Below are 18,681 nucleotides of genomic sequence, written 5' to 3' on the forward strand. Positions count from 1 at the left end.
CTCTGTCCTGAGGTGTCTGAGGTTAACCTCCCAAACATTCCTCTCTCCTCCTCCTCTCCTCCTCTCTCCTGTCCTCCTCTCATCCTTTCCTCCACTTCTTTCCTCCTCTATGCTTTCCTCCTCTCCTCCTTCTCTCCTGTCCTCCTCTCTTCTCTCCTTCTCTCCTCCTCCTTTCCTCTCCTCCTTCCTCCTCCACTCCTCTCCTCGTCTCTCCTCTCCTCCTGTCTTCTTCTCTGGTGTAAGTAGGAAGTCTCTTGTAATGAGGAAGTGTCCTCCTCCCTTCTCTCTAAACGTCTCTTTCTTTCTCTGTTCCTGTCGTTTCCCTCCTTGTCCTGCCAGCCCCCTCTCCTCCCCCTCCCCTAGCCCTAAATTCAACCGAAACACGTTGCCACGGAAACAGGACAGGTAAACGTGTGTCTGTGTGTGTGACTGTATGATTGTGTGTGTATGTGACTGTATGATGTATACTATGTGTGTGTGTGTGTGTGTGTGTTTGTGTGTGTGAGAGAGAGATGCTTCTCTGCTCTGATCATGCTGCCTCCTTGTGGATGGGACTGCCACCACAGTTGACGTTTTTAAAGACACAGCACATAGTTTCTACAGTAATGTATGACAACAAGACAATACATACAGAAGGGAAACTAAATATTTATGGATATACAACACAAACCTCCCTACACCCTCCACCCTTCCTCCTCCTCCCTTGTCTCCTCCTCCCTTGTCTCCTCCTCCCTCCTGAGTTCTCTCTCTCTCCTCCACAGAGGCCTCCACTGTGGTACAAACACTCTTCCTAAGAAGGGACTCAGGTACAGGACACATGCTACAGGCCCTCACTCTCTCTCTTCGTCCCTCTCCCCCTCTCTCTCTCTCTCTCTCTCTCTCTCTCTCTCTCTCTCTCTCTCTCTCTCTCTCTCTCTCTCTCTCTCTCTCTCTGTCCCTCCTTCTCTCTCTCTCTCTCTCTCTCTCTCTCTCTCTCTCTCTCTCTCTCTCACTCTTTCCCTCCTTCTCTCTCTCTCTCTCTCTCTCTCTCTCTCTCTCTCTCTCTCTCTCTCTTCCTCTCTGTCTCTCCCTCCCTCTCTCTGTTCGTAACCCTAACAAGGGACCAATTTACAGCTTTTCTCTCTGCCACGCTCACCCTGCCACGCCCACCGTGCCACGCCCACCGTGCCACGCCCACCCTGCCACGCCCACCGTGCCACGCCCACTCCCTCATGCTTCTGCTGGGTGTTACAGACCAGGGGTGCGTTTCCCGAAAGCATCGTAAGCCTGAGTTGATTGTAAAGTCCATCGTACGATGGATCTTGGTTGTACGGGCCGTTTCCCGAAGCCCTTATAGCTGAAGAGGCTATTGAAAATCCTCGTAGATTAACGAGAGTTCCAGACCAGTCGTAGATCGCTAAGTGCCTCTTAAGCAATGAAACTCAGTAGAGACACACATAGGCCGATCATGAAAACTACATTAAACTAATGCTGAAAGTTACTTCAGATGGAAAATAGGATTATTTTGGTTCTCTTTTTACACCAGGTACGCTGGAACTGGGGTATTTCTTAGTGAACCATACAAGTTTAAGTGCCGAAAAAATATCATAATCCGGTTTCTACTCAAGTAAATTTAGGTTACACAAAATCATTTGATTTGGTGGGTTTGGCGCATGCAATAGACAAAGGTAAATTTAACAAAATAGTATAACATTGTAATATGGCTGTTGAATGTGCAATAGTAACTAGAAATGCATTAACGTAATGCTTTTACGAGTGCAATAACACAACAACAATTGAACATTGAAGATGTTTATTAGAATTATAGGGCTAGTAGCAGGCCAAGCCCGGTGGATGAAGAGGCTGGTGGCAGAGCCGAGCCTGATGTTAGGAGATGGTGGCGCCCAGGAAATGGAAAGACTCCACAGGGTTGACTGGGAAGTCACACAGGGTGAAGGGGCCAGGAGGGAGTGAAAACTACTAAACAAAAATCATAAAAGCCATTGAAGATAGCCTAAGTCCTGCACCGCAGACCTGTCCCCTCTGTTTGTGGGGAATTGGATGTGGTCTGGATTGTGTCAAAGTAATGCAGTTGTGACAGCCTGCACAGATCTTGAAACTGAGGCCTTGGAGAGCCCATGTCCATCTCCAATAACATCCAGAAAACTGCCAGCGGCTTAGAACCTTAACACTTCCAGTAGTTGGGTTGCAGGGGTCAGTGCAAAGGACCTCCTTGTTAGCCTCTGCAGGTCTGCTTTTATGGATCAGGAGCATCATGATATCATGATGTCATCTGACATATCTTACACTCATACCGAGTATTATTGTTTAACCATCAATTAAAGTAGAGTTGATTATTCATGTCATAAACAATGATTCTGTGTTGAAGACATGGGGTATTCATCACTTATGTGTTTGTCATACTGTCATTTGTGGCCAATATGTGGGAATCATAAGATTGCAAACATGGTCTTGGAAAGCTGTTGGCCTATTATTGCAAGATTGTAGATATAGTTAACACTTGAAAATAAGACAGTAAATATGTTGGATTGAGATGCTTGCTGCTAGCTGGGACATGCCATGTGTGATACCATTTATATGCATGGTTTTTAACCTTGTAGTTCAATCAAGTAGTAAGTGTAGGATATATATATATATATATATATCCTGCCTATGGAAAGTGGAGTACCAAGAAGAGTTAAAATCCAAGTCACAAGTAATGTGATAAATAGTTGTTGTATTGGAGTTTGTTCTTGCTGCTCCTCACATGGATCTATAAGGTGAAAACAATAAAAAGGGTTAGTAGTAAGGATGGGACAGGCAACACTGAATATATAATAGGCTACACTACACAATTCAGCCTTTATTTCATTAAAATAAACATTGTATGCTCAGGTAACCTAAATTTGACACTACCTTGTTGGTTGGGCAGAAGAATAGACACAGAAATGGAGGGCCTTGTGAACTTCATCTCTTCAAACAAAAGATTCCTCACCTCAATTTGGAGACAAGCCCACTTAATTTCCAAGACCTATTGGTATTTAGCATCCTGTGTCGCTGATTGCAGGGTCCTAACACCGGTGTTAAACTCAGATGCAGCATAGTTTGCACGTTCACCTTATTGTCTTTGCCTTCATGTAGCATCATACAATGTACATTGAAAAGTACTCAAATAAGTAGCCTATAATAAATGTAAAAAGTTTTCTGTAGCAACATAAAATACTTTTTGTCTACCGTAATTCATCAATTATTTTGGTTAACGTACATTTTTAAGTCTTAAAGTTGCGTCAGAAGAATCATATTTCAGTACAATGGACAGCGTCTTGTTAAGTGCAACTTAAGAGACAGGTACGATTGTTCTCCTCACGAGCATGTTCGGGAAACGCACGTAAGAAATAATGGTGGATCGTTATTTTGATCGTAGAGAAGCCTCGTAACAGCTACGATCCTTCGTTATCGGGAAACGCAGCCCAGTTTGTTTATTTTTACTTTTGCACATTTGTGGCTTTAGTGATGGGGCATGCTGTCTACTCTATCTGTGCACAGCCACACACACTCATACACACACACACTCATACACACACACACACACTCATACACACACACACGTTGATTTGGGGCACATTTTTGGATTTCTGTTGGACTGGTTCTCTGCTTGATCTGGGTTTTGCAAAGTTTATTGTGCATTATTGAGACGATGTTAGTACATGTTTACATTTAGTCATTAAGCAGACAATCTTATCCAGAGCAATTTACAGTAAGTACACGGACATTACCCCTAGGCAAGTAGGGTGAAGTGCCTTGCCCAAGGACATGTCATTTTGCACGGCAGGGAATCGAACTGGCAATCTTCTGATTAATAGTCCGATTCCCTAACCGCTCAGCCATCTGAGCCCGTTTGTTTATATCATGATTTTTCAAGCGCTGATTTGGTTCTGAAAGTCTAATCAAGTGTCCTGTTGCATCTTGCTGAACATGTAGCTTGATTCTGAACTAAACGACAATCTTGGCTTTGGTTGATTCTTTCACTTTGATTCCCACACGCCTACAAACACACCCACACCTCCTGACCCCTGACTTCTGACCCCTGACCCCTGGCAGGTATGCCCCCCCGCCCCAGCGGAGCCATGATGAGGCCTCCCCTGAGTGGCTGCGATCCCACTCCTCGGGTGGGCTTCCAGACTCAGCCAGTAACTCCCCATTCTCCCCGGCCTCCAGCCTCGCCTCCAGCCTCGCATCGCCCTCCGGCACGCGCTTCACCTTCGCTCAGCTCGGTACGCCTCTCACAGCTTCTAGAAAGTAGAAATACTGTCTGTTTCTCAGTCTCTCCCATGTTAAGTGTCTCTCTCTCTCTCTCTCTCTCTCTCTCTCTCTCTCTCCCTTTAACCTGTTGTATGTTAACCTCTCTCACCCCTAGCATCCAGCCCCACCTCGGCCAATCAGATCAACCTGGCCAGCACGCGCAATAACAGCCTGACCAATCAGGATACGTCGTTTGACCCCCGTGTGAGGAACTCTTGCTTGTCACTGGATGAGAAGACTCGAAGCATGAGCCGGTCTGGGTCCTTCAGGGACGAGGAAGGTGAGACTTCTCACCTAGGGTGTGTGTGAGTGAGAAAGACTGACTATATACAGTAATCCAGTATTCCTAGTGTCTTTTCACAGAGGGAGGAGTCTTGGCGGTGGGGGGGGGGGGGGGGGTGGAAGAAGGGCAGGGAGGGGGAGGAGGGGGGGAGGAGGGGGTGGAGGAGGGGAAGTAGGGGGGACAGAAAGACAGAGAAGGAGAATGAACCCATTGACTCAGAAACCAGAGTTGAAAACGCCTTAGAGGATTGTGTGTGAGCTCATTCAAGATCCATTGAGACACACACATACACTTACACACACACACACACACACACATACACACAGAAACATATGTACACACACATAGACATATGTACATGCACACACACATACACACACAGACAGTGTATGTGTGTGAGTGTATGTGTGTACCCTAACCAGTGTCTCCTGTGCTTCTCTTCAGTACACGGCTCGTCTCTCTCTCTGGTGTCGAGCACCTCCTCCATGTACTCCACGGTGAGTTCACCACTACACCACTACACCATTATACAACTACACCACTACACCATTATACAACTACACCACTACACCATTATACAACTACACCACTACACCATTATACAACTACACCACTACACCATTATACAACTACACCACTACACCACTACACCATTATACAACTACACCACTACCCCACTACACCAATATACAATAAAACCACTACACCCCCACACAACTACACCATTATACAACTACACCACTACAACACCACACCACTACACCATTATACAACTACACCAATACACGACTACACAACTACACCACTACACAACTACACAACTACACTATTATACAACTACACCACTATACAACTACACCATTATACAACTACACCATTACACAACTACACCACGACACGACTACACCACTACACAGCTACACTATTATGCAACTACACCACTACACAAGTACACCACTACACCACTACACCACTACATAACTACACTATTATACAACTACACCACTACACAACTAAACCATTATACAACTACACCACTACACAACTACACCACTACACAACTACACCATTATACAACTACACCACTACACAAGTACACCACTACACACTACACGACTACACAACTACACCACTACACAACTACACCACTACACCACAACACCACCACACAACTATACCACTACACAACTACACCACTACACCACTACATGACTACACGACTACACCATTATACAACTACACCACTACACCACAACACCACTACACAACCACACCACTACACCACTACAACACAAGCTCCAGACCAACAGCTCTGACCAGCCCAGAGTTTTCTAGCTCTCTCATCATCTGACCAGCAGCTCTGAGCTGAGGAACCTGAATCCTTTCACTTCAGCCAGCCCACACAGGCAGTAGTAAATCAGGACGGTTGTTTGTGAGCTTGGCTCCTCCTTCCTCACCTGAGCAGGTGTGTGTAGGTGGAGAGAGAGGGGACATAGCTGTGGAGATCACCAAGCAGAGACACACTCGATAACAACAGAACGAAAGAGAGGAAGAAGAAAGAGAAGACAAGTAAAGAGAAAGAGAAGGAAGTGGAAGAGAGGTTCAAGATGATGTCTACCTTATCCCTCACGGGGACTGCTGCTCTTTGGGAACGCACGGTAGGGATGAAGAGAGGGGAGGGGAGAAGAGAGGAGAGGAGAGGAGGGGAAGAGGAGGGAGAAGAGAGGAGAGGAGGGGAGGGGGAAAGGGGAGTAGGAATGAGAGGAGGGAGGAATGCTCCCATGCTGTTTGTTGTCTAATGTATAATAATAATATCATGCGTTGTGTTCACTGTGCTCCCTTCAACACCGACAGTCCTGTTCAGGATCATGACAGAGGCAGAGGGGAGGAAGGGAGGGGGGGAAAGAAGACTCCACGCTCCACGTGTTATGAGACTGTGTTGTGGTCAGATACGGTTAGGTAGAGGGGCTGGTCGCTCTGTTTGTCATCGTGAGGATCTGTCTTGTTTATGTCTTAGAAAGGTAATGTGTCTGGGATTGACAGCTCTGTTTGGGTGTGTGTAAAAGTGTGTGTGAGGGTGTGCATGTGTCTGATATATGTGTGTGAGGGTGTATGTGTCTGGTATATGTGTGTGTGTGAGGGTGTATGTGTCTGGTATATGTGTGTGTGTGAGGGTGTATGTGTCTGGTATATGTGTGTGTCTGGTGTGTGCACAGTAGTTGCTGGGTTGACAGGTGGAACATTGTAACCGTCCCCTCAGAGGCGCAAGACTGGAACACAACATACACCACACACCATGCACACACACCATGCACACACACACACACACACACACACACACACACACACACACACACACACACACATGCACACACAGGCTGCAAACGCCTCCAGGAACATATCTGTGCTTTCCAGACATACTACACCAGAGCCTGTAATAAACTTGTCTCCATGTAACTAATAAATCATACGAGAGGTTGAAGCAATGATGTACATACACGCTGAAATGATGTACGCTCTTAAAGAGCCAGAGACACACCTCGTGGACCTGGAGCCTCACTTGCTCTCTCACCAGCCCCTCCCTGTCAGAGGACGGCTTATCTACCATCAATACACACTCTCATGGATTCTCTGTCTGTCTTTCCTCACAGAATGAAGAAAAGTCCCAGTCAGAGGTAAGAACTAACCTTCCCCTCTCCCTCTTCCCCTCTCTCTGTATCTCTCTCCTTCTCTCCGCCCCTCTCCCTCTTCCCCCTCTCTCTGTATCTCTCTCCTTCTCTCCGCCCCTCTCCCTCTTCCCCCTCTCTCTGTATCTCTCTCCTTCTCTCCGCCCCTCTCCCTCTTCCCCCTCTCTCTGTATCTCTCTCCTTCTCTCCGCCCCTCTCCCTCTTCCCCCTCTCTCTGTATCTCTCTCCTTCTCTCCGCCCCTCTCCCTCTTCCCCCTCTCTCTGTATCTCTCTCCTTCTCTCCGCCCCTCTCCCTCTTCCCCCTCTCTCTGTATCTCTCTCCTTCTCTCCGCCCCTCTCCCTCTTCCCCCTCTCTCTGTATCTCTCTCCTTCTCTCCGCCCCTCTCCCTCTTCCCCCTCTCTCTGTATCTCTCTCCTTCTCTCCGCCCCTCTCCCTCTTCCCCCTCTCTCTGTATCTCTCTCCTTCTCTCCGCCCCTCTCCCTCTTCCCCCTCTCTCTGTATCTCTCTCCTTCTCTCCGCCCCTCTCCCTCTTCCCCCTCTCTCTGTATCTCTCTCCTTCTCTCCGCCCCTCTCCCTCTTCCCCCTCTCTCTGTATCTCTCTCCTTCTCTCCGCCCCTCTCCCTCTTCCCCCTCTCTCTGTATCTCTCTCCTTCTCTCCGCCCCTCTCCCTCTTCCCCCTCTCTCTGTATCTCTCTCCTTCTCTCCGCCCCTCTCCCTCTTCCCCCTCTCTCTGTATCTCTCTCCTTCTCTCCGCCCCTCTCCCTCTTCCCCCTCTTGTCCTTCCTCCAGTGTGTGTTTGAACAGGGGGGCGTGTATGGTGTTAGATCTCCTTACATGAGGGGTGGTTCCGTTTATGTGTGTGTGTGTGTGTTTGAGAGAGACACACCCAGCTATCTGCACCTGTGTACACCTGGATCTCCTACCTCCTCTAAGACACATCTGGGAAACACACCATGGCCTCTGAACCTGTGTGTGTGTGTGTTCTCAGATCCGTAAACTACGCAGAGAGCTGGATGCCTCCCAGGAGAAAGTGTCCGCCCTGACGACACAGCTGAGCGCCAACGTAAGACACACACACACACACGTACACATACACACACACACACACACACGTACACATACACACACACACACACACGTACACATACACACACACACACACACACGTACACATACACACACACACACACACGTACACATACACACACACACACACACGTACACATACACACACACACACACACACACACGTACACATACACACACACACACACATACATACTCAAAAACTAAAAGCCTCCTCCTATGGGCACATCCACAACAGAACCATGTCACTTCCTGTTCTCCAGGCTGCCATAGCACATACTGTACTTCCTGTTCCCCAGGATGGATTAGTGAGAGGGTGGAGAGATGGTGAGAGATGGTGAGAGGGTGGAGAGATGGTGAGAGGGTTAGAGATGGTGAGAGGGTGAGAGAGGGTGAGAGGGTAAGAGATGGTGAGAGAGTGAGAGATGGTGAGAGGGTAAGAGATGGTGAGAGAGTGAGAGATGGTGAGAGAGTGAGAGATGGTGAGAAGGTGGAGAGATTGTGAGAGGGGTAGAGTCAGGTCGTAGGTGGGTTAGGAGAAGGTGGTTGTTCACATGTTTAAAGACATGTCACAGTCAGTCTTGTATGGGTTAGGGTTCTGCGCCCCAGGGCCCCACAGCAGTACCTCACATGATGAGAGACCCGGATCACGTGTCACTCAACATGCCTGCCTGAGGCGTGTTCACAGTCGTTATGGATACCGTATGGCTTCTAAAGACCAAAGCTGAGGGACATGCCCTCATAACAGATGGCTCAGATGGCTGAGCGGTTAGGGAGTCGGGCTATGAATCAGAATGTTGTTGGTTCGATTCCCGGCTGTCCCAAATGAAGTTGTGTCCTTGGGCAAGGCACTTCACCCTACTTGCCTCAGGGGAATGTAGCTGTACTTACTGTAAGTCGCTCTGGATAAGAGCGTCTGCTAAATGACTAAATGTAAATAACAGGCTTATATGGCTAACCCTAACCCAATCTGCTGTCAAACCATTGAGCTGCACATGCTGTAACCACTGAGCTGCACATGCTGTAACCACTGAGCTGCACATGCTGTAACCACTGAGCTGCACATGCTGTAACCACTGAGCTGCACATGCTGTAACCACTGAGCTGCACATGCTGTAACCACTGAGCTGCACATGCTCCAGTCAGTTGTGTGTGTTACCTGGATACTATTATGTCCTCACTATTTCAGTGAATCAGAAGCATGATTAAATCAGTTAAATTTTGTTTTGGATCCTTTTTAAGGCCAGTTGGCTGTGATATTTGTGTTTGGAGGTTGGTAAAGTCGGCCAAAACTCATTTTTGGGACTTTTTTGGTCGAGTTTCTTCATGTCTGTCTGGGAACTGGCTTCTAGAGGCTCCACAGGGTGAGGTGTGTGCGAGGTTCACTTATACCTGATAGATGGTGATTTGCTGTGGGGGGTTATGAGTGTTTTCAGACTGCGTGTGGCTGTGCTTTGTGTGTGATCCGTACCTGGGTGACGTCATGTTTGGGTTTCAGAGCAATGCTGTGAGTGGTGAGGGAGAGTTCTCACAGTGCTCCGAGAGGGGGGGGGGATTTGGGCTGTGGGGTGTTGGAGGGGAGGGGGATTGGATGATGTTGGAAGTCGCTCTGGCTTGTCTGAGTGGTGTTTGAAGTCGCTCTGGCTTGTCTGAGTGGTGTTGGAGGTCGCTCTGGCTTGTCTGAGTGGTGTTGGAGGTCGCTCTGGCTTGTCTGAGTGGTGTTGGAAGTCGCTCTGGCTTGTCTGTGTGGTGTTGGAGGTCGCTCTGGCTTGTCTGAGTGGTGTTTGAGGTCGCTCTGGCTTGTCTGAGTGGTGTTGGAAGTCGCTCTGGCTTGTCTGAGTGGTGTTGGAGGTCGCTCTGGCTTGTCTGAGTGGTGTTGGAAGTCGCTCTGGCTTGTCTGAGTGGTGTTGGAGGTCGCTCTGGCTTGTCTGAGTGGTTATCGTATTGAGGAGGAGCCTCCCACCGGCCTCGCAGCTCGTCATGGCCGCTAACCCTGCCTCTCTTTGCATTCCAGCCCCGACACCCTCCCCATCGCTCTCCTCCCTCACACCCTGAGAAAGCATGCTGACATACAGTCAGAGCTGTGCTGCTACCAATAGCATTATAGTTAGCATGAGTTCGAGTTAGCATTAACATAAGGGTTAGCATCATAATTATCATTATCATTAGTTGGTGTTAGGGTTAGCATCTTCGAGCTCCAAGAGGCTGCCTAGCCAGCCATGGCGTCCAGCGGACGGCGCCCTAGAGCGGGCAGTATGGGGCCTTGGCTCGCCCTGAACCGCTACCCCTCCAGGAGAAGCTGGCCCCGGGGCTCCCGCCAGGGAGACCCAGAGGACCCCCAGTGCCGCCCCCCTCTCCACAGGGAGGCGCCTCTCAGACAGGTCTCAACTTTATTTGTCTTTTTTTAGAGAGTAGAACAGGAGCTTCTGCTAGGTACACTGCTAGGAGGCTTAAACAGTGTGGCGGTGAGGTAACTTAAACAGTGTGGCGGTGAGGTAACTTAAACAGTGTGGCGGTGAGGTAACTTAAACAGTGTGGCGGTGAGGTAACTTAAACAGTGTTGGTGGTGAGGTAACTTAAACAGTGTGGCGGTGAGGTAACTTAAACAGTGTTGGTGGTGAGGTAACTTAAACAGTGTTGTGGTGAGGTAACTTAAACAGTGTTGTGGTGAGGTAACTTAAACAGTGTTGTGGTGAGGTAACTTAAACAGTGTTGGTGGTGAGGTAACTTAAACAGTGTTGTGGTGAGGTAACTTAAACAGTGTGGTGGTGAGGTAACTTAAACAGTGTGGTGGTGAGGTAACTTAAACACTGTTGTGGTGAGGTAACTTAAACAGTGTCGTGGTGAGGTAACTTAAACACTGTTGTGGTGAGGTAACTTAAACAGTGTTGTGGTGAGGTAACTTAAACAGTGTGGTGGTGAGGTAACTTAAACAGTGTGGTGGTGAGGTAACTTAAACAGTGTTGGTGGTGAGGTAACTGTTGCTGATTGTTTGACCTTGGTCTCCTGGCCCTGCTTGCTCCAGTCGTATCTTTTATCTCTGTTCTGCTGACTCAGACACCAGCCAGTCATCACTGCTCTGCCTCATATCTGTCCTAGGGGGAGATATACACACACACACACACACACACCAGACACACCAGTGTTGTGGTCTGTCCTGGTCAGGGTTAGTAATGTGTTGTGGTCTGTGCTGGTCTCTCCTGGTCAGGGTTAGTAATGTGTTGTGGTCTGTGCTGGTCTCTCCTGGTCAGGGTTAGTAATGTGTTGTGGTCTGTGCTGGTCTCTCCTGGTCAGGGTTAGTAATGTGTGCTGGTCTCTCCTGGTCAGGGTTAGTAATGTGTGCTGGTCTCTCCTGGTCAGGCCCACCTGGTGGCAGCGTTTGAACAGAGTCTGGGGAACATGACCATCCGCCTCAAGAGCCTCACCATGACCGCTGAGCAGAAGGTGAGGAAAACACACGTATACTACACACACACACATGTATACTACACACATACACACACACACACGTATACTACACACACACACATGTATACTACACACATACACACACATGTATACTACACTCACACACATGTATACTACACACACACACATGTATACTACACACATACACACACATGTATACTACACACACACACATGTATACTACACACACACACATGTATACTACACACACACACACACACACACACACACGTATACTACACACACACACACATGTATACTACACACACACACACACATGTATACTACACACACACACATGTATACTACACACACACACACACACACACACATGTATACTACACACACACACACACACACATGTATACTACACTCACTGTGTGTGTGTGTGTGTGTGTGTGCAGGACTCTGAGCTCTGAAAAAAAAAAATGTACACAAAATTAGTCACTTTTCTGTAAATTATACTTGTTTTTATTCTGTATTTCTGAATTACAGGAAATACAGATAGAAAGACAATGGCAAACTGTAAATGTATAATTTTACATAAGAATTACAGCCAAATGTTGTTACTTAAAAATACACTAAAACAGTTTTTTTTACAAATGTTAATAACATTTTCACGAAAATGTTCTGTTAAAACACATAACTTCACTTTATCAAAACTAGTTATTTTAACAGTTATTTTGCAGATATTTACTTTCATCCCACGGACAAATAACTTAACATAATTTTTGGTTTAGACATAGGAACCTTGAATTGTGAACTGAGCTCGGGTAGTTGACGTCATGCAATCCCAGCATGCATCAGTCAATATCAAAGACTACAAAAGCCTGCAAAAGCCTTTTTGGGGCTATCTCGTTGTTTATGATCATTGACCAATGCACTTATAGTAAAGCGCTCTCTTGGAAGTCACTTTTGATAAAAGCGTCTGCTAAATGAATAAACATAAAGATGCCAGAGTAGGACGAAGGAAAGTTGATTAGATAGGTGTGTAGCGGCAACGCTCCTGTTACCCAGAATGCCCCGCGGCAAGCTGAAAAGCTACAGAGTTAAAGGTTTAAACATAGTTAGATAAGCATTGTTTTGAGTTTTGTTGTTGTGTTTGTTCTGTTTTGATATGTGCAATGTGATGGTCTGTAGTTAGGATACATAAGGTGTTCACCCTGAGTGTGACTGTTGTCCAGTTAGATCGCTATCTAACCTGTCATTCCGACGACATGTGTGATGTCATACTATCTTATCCAAATCGCGCAGCTAGCCGGCGCTACAGGTGTAATCTGAAGCGCCAGTAATATCTGTAGTATTTGGATACTTATTACAGGATCTGAATGCTGTGTGTTAAGCACACAGTTGCTTTGAATGAACGTGTTAAATCGTTAGGACGTAATTAGACTTTATTTATTATTTTTATTTGTTGGAAATGCCGGTGTTTTACAGAAAAGTTACATTAATAAAAGTCAAATTTACCGGCAAAGAACAGCCTGTAATGTGATATTACAGATATATGTCGTACATTTGGTTCTGGAAATTTACTATCATTTTACGGTTAATTAATGTTAATGACAAAACATTTTTTTACCTTAATTTAATGGGTGTAATCTGGCGTCCCAGCTGCCAGATGGTTCCTGTTTTTTTACACTCTTTTTTTTTTAGAGTGTAACTGAGTGTGTGTGTGTGTGTGTGTGTGTGTGTGTGCAGGACTCTGAGCTAATTGTGTGTGTGTGTGTGTGTGTGTGTGTGCAGGACTCTGAGCTGACTGAGCTGAGGAAGACCATTGAGCTGCTGAAGAGGCAGAACACCATGGCTCAGGACGCCATCAACGGAGTCATTAACACACCTGAGATCCCCTGCAGGACTGAGGGCCCAGGTACACACACACACACACACACACACACAGGACTGAGGGCCCAGGTACACACACACACACACACCGCACTCACAACAGCCTGTGCTGTCTTCCTCTCTCCAGCAGAGGGCAGTAATGGTACCCAGCAGCAGCAGGATCTGAGGATAAGAAGACAGCACTCTTCTGACAGCGTCAGCAGCGTGGCCAGCGCCACTAGCCACTCCAGTATTGGCTCCAACATGGACGCAGACACCAAGAACAAGAAAAAGAACAAGAAGAACTGGGTATGTTCCTCAAGTCTGATTCCACAGACCCAACAGACCCTAACCCAACACGCTGGCTAATGTTGACTCATTCCCCCGGATCCTTCTCCCTTAGGTGTCTTGCACCGGGGTGAAGGTGAATACACAACACTTCCTGTATACTATGTCCCTCCTTGTAGCGAGTGACCAATCACAGACTACAGTCTAGCGTAGGAACCAATCAGGGCCTGTGTTATTGGTATTCAGTGGTAGTGGTCATTTAGTGCTCCCAGCTTGTTTAAAGCCTGGATGAGGTTGTTGTTGTGGTAGTAGGGAAGTAGAAAGAAGTGAGAGATGTAGAGGGCGGAGCCTAATGAGATGCACCAGAGCTTGTCTATGGAGAGCCTGTCCACTCCCTATTAAGTGAGAACAGGCATTTGAACTCTGGTACGGACCAAACAACCGAACCATGGTCCCCCTAAAAAGACTGGACTCGGTCCGGTTCCAAGTGAACCATGGTTCATCTCGCTTTAGGTGTGAACCTGATTCAAATGAATGGTCATTACCCGGCTTCCACAGATCTTGATAACGACCCATTCATTTGAATCAGGTGTGCTGGAGCAGGGAAACATCTAAAACATGCAGGACAGCGGCTCTTTAGGACCAGGGTTGCCTACCCCTGGCCTAGAACAACAACGGAGCCAGATATTCAAGTTGACAGTTTCTTTAATCCGGCACAATACTTAAGCGGTCATACTAAAAACACGAAGCAGAAAGAACCACGTATAGGCTATGTGGTGCGTCTGAGTCATATGTGGAATATGTTCCATCTAGAATAGGCCTATGTTTCTAAAAACCAAGTGAAAGGAATACTATACAGTACTAATAGTATTGAAGCCAGAACTGGAAAGATGGCACTTTTCATAGAAATGAATGGGGACGCCATCTTGAAAGAGCAGGCTTGCTGTGTCTACATATGTAAGAGCTTGCTGGAAAAATCTAACACCCAGGCAGTGTGAATTTATTTAGATTTTGCCACCGCTTTCAAATTCAACATTCAAATTACTAGGCCAAAAATTATATCCTGAGAAGTGGATTTTGAGAGGTATAGCTCCATAGACCTCCATTCATTCTGCACTGGCCCGTTAGCGGCCTCGTATGGAACCAGAGTGGAACTGCAACCAGTTCAGAACCCGGAAGTTTCACGAGAGTGTCAGTTCTCCCCTATTAAACATTCTCTGTTCCTCCCTGCCGCTGCTCGAGACAGTCTCCTGCTCTGGAGGGAGAGCAGAATGTACAGAAGTACACTGCTAGCCTGCTAGTTGCTAGCTCTGCTAGTTACTAGCTCTGCTAGCCCTGCAAGTTACTAGCTCTGCAAGTTACTAGCTCTACTAGTCTGCAAGTCACTAGCTCTGCTAGTTACTAGCTCTGCTAGCCCTGCAAGTTACTAGCTCTGCAAGTTACTAGCTCTACTAGTCTGCAAGTTACTAGCTCTGCTAGTTACTAGCTCTGCTAGCCCTGCAAGTTACTAGCTCTACTAGTCTGCAAGTTACTAGCTCTGCAAGTTACTAGCTCTGCAAGTTACTAGCTCTGCAAGTTACTAGCTCTGCAAGTTACTAGCTCTGCAAGTTACTAGCTCTGCAAGTTACTAGCTCTGCAAGTTATTAGCTCTGCAAGTTATTAGCTCTGCTAGTTATTAGCTCTGCTAGCCTGCTAGTTTACTGGCCTGCCAGTTTACTGGCTCTGCTAGCCTGCTAGTTACTACTAGGGTTGCCAACTTTCTCAACCCCAAATGAGGGACACTTTCTTCCAGGTGCGCACACGCACATGCGCGCGCACCCCAAGCTGACCAACAATAACGGAAATCGCAAGCTTTCATTAGCCATAAACCTTCTAATTTCTGTTTAATTTGGCAAAACACTAATAGCTTCTCGCTTGGATGTTTTGTTCATAGGAATAGTCAAGACAATTATTACAAGTTTCTCCTTTTGACACACAATAACGCTCACCAGTGTCCAGTTCACACACACTGTCACCAACAAGCAACAACCGTGTCCCATAGCAGTGTTTGTGCGTTTACAGTAGCCTACTAGCCTATTGTCCGGTGAGGCTGTGATTGGAATACAGGACTGGAGCTGTCCCTGACGGGACAAATCTAAATCACCCAGAATTCAGGATGTCCCGGACAATTCGGGACGGTTGGCAACCCTAGTTACTACCTCTGCCAGCCAGCTAGTTATACTAGCTGTGTGTGTCACCAGGTGTGAGTGTGTGTACCTCTCTAACATTGCACTGTTGTCTGAAGTGTGTGATTTGTCTCTCTGTCCTCGCTGCTGTCGCTTCATGGGGCAGGTGTATGAGGTAAGAGTGTCTGGTGGCTCATGCCTCAGTACAAACCAAGCGGCATGTAGCCTAGCCCCCTGAACTCTGCTTCTGTAGCCTAGCCCCCTGAACTCTGCTTCTGTAGCCTAGCCCCCTGAACTCTGCTTCTGTAGCCTAGCCCCCTGAACTCTGCTACTAACACCTCCGTCCTCCTATACCTTCCTCACTGTTTCATGTCTTCTTCTTTAGTCCCCTTCCTCTTTAGTCTTCTTTAATCTCCTCCTGCTCCTTCTCCTCCTCCTCTCTGTGTAACCTCACTAACTCCTACATTTCTTCCCAGCTTTCTACCTCTTCCTCCCTCAACTCCCCCCATAGTCCTCACCATGGTGCATCATGGGATTGTCTCCTCATGCAAGTGCTCTAGCAAAGGCAACACACACTCTTTCTCACCGTCCGTCCTGTGTGTGTCCTCAGCTGCGCAGCTCCTTCAAGCAGGCATTCAGTAAGAAGTCTCCCCACTCAGCGTCATCTCACTCGGACATCGAGGAGATGACAGACTCGTCCCAGCCCTCCTCGCCCCGGCTGCCCCATGACGCCTCCACCCGGCTGGGCCACGCACTGAGGAATACCCACTCCAGCTCTCTGTACGCAGCCTGGTGCCTGAACACTCACCCTGTCCACCAGCAGTTATTAACCTTTGAATTTTATTTCTATTGTGTGTGTATTGATGCTGTGTGTGTGTGCTCAGGCTGTCGGAGTGTGTGGAGGGGGAGGCAGACATGGTGAGACTGCTGAGGGGGGAGCTGAGGGAGAAGGAGATGAAGCTGACAGACATCAGGTTGGAGGCTCTCAGCTCTGCTCACCAGCTGGACCAGCTCAGAGACACCATGAACCGCATGCAGGTAACACACACACACTCACACACACACACACACTCACACACACACACACACACACTCAATACACACACACTGAGGTCTGCTCACCAGCTATACCAGCTCAGAGACACCATGAATCATGTTCAGAGTGTGGTTCTGACTGCTGGCTGTGTTCCTCAGGGAGAGATTGAGAAGCTGAAGATGGAGAACGACCGTCTGAAGCAGGATAGCCTGGGTTCCAGCCGACCCCCCTCAGCCTCCCCCGGCCCCGCCCCCGGCCCCGGCCCCAGTCTCTCCCAGCACAGCCTCAACCTCACTGAGTCCACCAGCCTGGGTAAGACCACAGGAGTGTGTGTGTAACGTGTGTGTGCTACTAAATCCTGCTTGTGTGTGTGTAAACCCTGAATGCGTGTGTGTCTGTGTGTGTGTGTGTATAAACCCTGCTGGTGTGTGTGTGTAAACCCTGAATGCGTGTGTGTGTGTGTAAACCCTGCTGGTGTGTCTGTGCAGTAGCAGACTGGCCATCGGGAGAATTCCCGATGGGCCGAAGCACTTTTGGGCCGGAGGGCCGCCGGGAGGGCCGCCCCAGCCCTCCGACCCATAATTTTTTACTACTAATAAAAATGTTGTAGAAGATTGAGCAACACGGTTTGACGTTTCCAAATGAACGTCTATGCAGCCCTTAGTGCCGCTTATACACTGACACTGACAGATCGAAAGTTAGCTATAGAGACAATATAAAGATGGAAAACCAGGTTAAGAAACGTAAACGTAATTACCTTCACGAGACAATGTTTTACCAATTGGACAAAAGGCTATGTTTGTTTGTTTTACATCAAACTCAAACAACTACTTTTCGCTCAAATCTGCCAAAATAATTCGCTCGCGCGCTACGCGAGCTCACATTAAGCGTGGAAGTCCCAAATCATCACATCAGGTACAGAAGTTGCATGCATTAGCAGGGCGCTCGCTGTGGTGGCATATACGGGACCGGTTCTGGTAGGCTGGTCTGGATCAAAGTCCAGGGCCTATTTTTACTCCCAGTCCGTCCCTGTGTCTGTGTGTGTGTGTGTGTAAACCCTGCTGGTGTGTGTGTGTGTGCGTGTGTGTGTAAACCCTGCTGGTGTGTGTGTGTGTGCGTGTAAACCCTGCTGGTGTGTGTGTGTGTGCGTGTGTGTGTAAACCCTGCTGGTGTGTGTGTGCACCCCTCAGACATGCTGTTGGATGCCCCCAGTGAAGAGGGGGGAGGAAGGAGGGGCGGCTGGTGAAGATCGTTGTGAGTCTGGGGGATGACAGCACAGTTGGAGAGGTGAGACTGGCCTTGTGGTCATGCTTCTGTTAGCACACACCTACACACACACACCCATCTACTCATTCACTCACACACACACACGGGTCCCTCTAAGAAGGGAGGATGTGACATCATCTTGACCTGTGACCTCACAGGAGTTCCGGCAGCGCCACTTCCTGATTGGTTGCATCGGCGTGAGCGGGAAAACCAGATGGGACGTACTGGATGGGGTGGTGCTTCGCCTCTTTAAGGTAGACCCCCCTCTAACTCTGACCCCCTCTAACCCTGACCTCCTC

The 18,681-nt window shown here is 47.8% G+C and overlaps 1 protein-coding gene across 1 annotated transcript in view; it reads left to right on the top strand.

The window, feature by feature from the left end:
* Positions 1-18,681, top strand: part of nav2a (neuron navigator 2a) — a 127,047-nt gene that overhangs the window by 97,856 nt on the left and 10,510 nt on the right. Inside the window, 16 exon segments of the mRNA XM_084682803.1 lie at positions 340-405; positions 762-806; positions 4,081-4,253; positions 4,397-4,561; positions 5,009-5,061; positions 7,216-7,239; positions 8,241-8,315; positions 11,699-11,782; positions 13,550-13,673; positions 13,779-13,936; positions 16,691-16,860; positions 16,965-17,118; positions 17,275-17,428; positions 18,307-18,339; positions 18,342-18,403; positions 18,541-18,636. Of these exon segments, the coding sequence (XP_084538929.1) occupies positions 340-405; positions 762-806; positions 4,081-4,253; positions 4,397-4,561; positions 5,009-5,061; positions 7,216-7,239; positions 8,241-8,315; positions 11,699-11,782; positions 13,550-13,673; positions 13,779-13,936; positions 16,691-16,860; positions 16,965-17,118; positions 17,275-17,428; positions 18,307-18,339; positions 18,342-18,403; positions 18,541-18,636 (1,636 nt within the window).

The sequence above is a fragment of the Hypomesus nipponensis genome, chromosome 19 (assembly GCF_054491055.1).
Source record: "Hypomesus nipponensis isolate SF chromosome 19, ASM5449105v1, whole genome shotgun sequence".
Lineage (NCBI taxonomy): Eukaryota > Metazoa > Chordata > Actinopteri > Osmeriformes > Osmeridae > Hypomesus > Hypomesus nipponensis.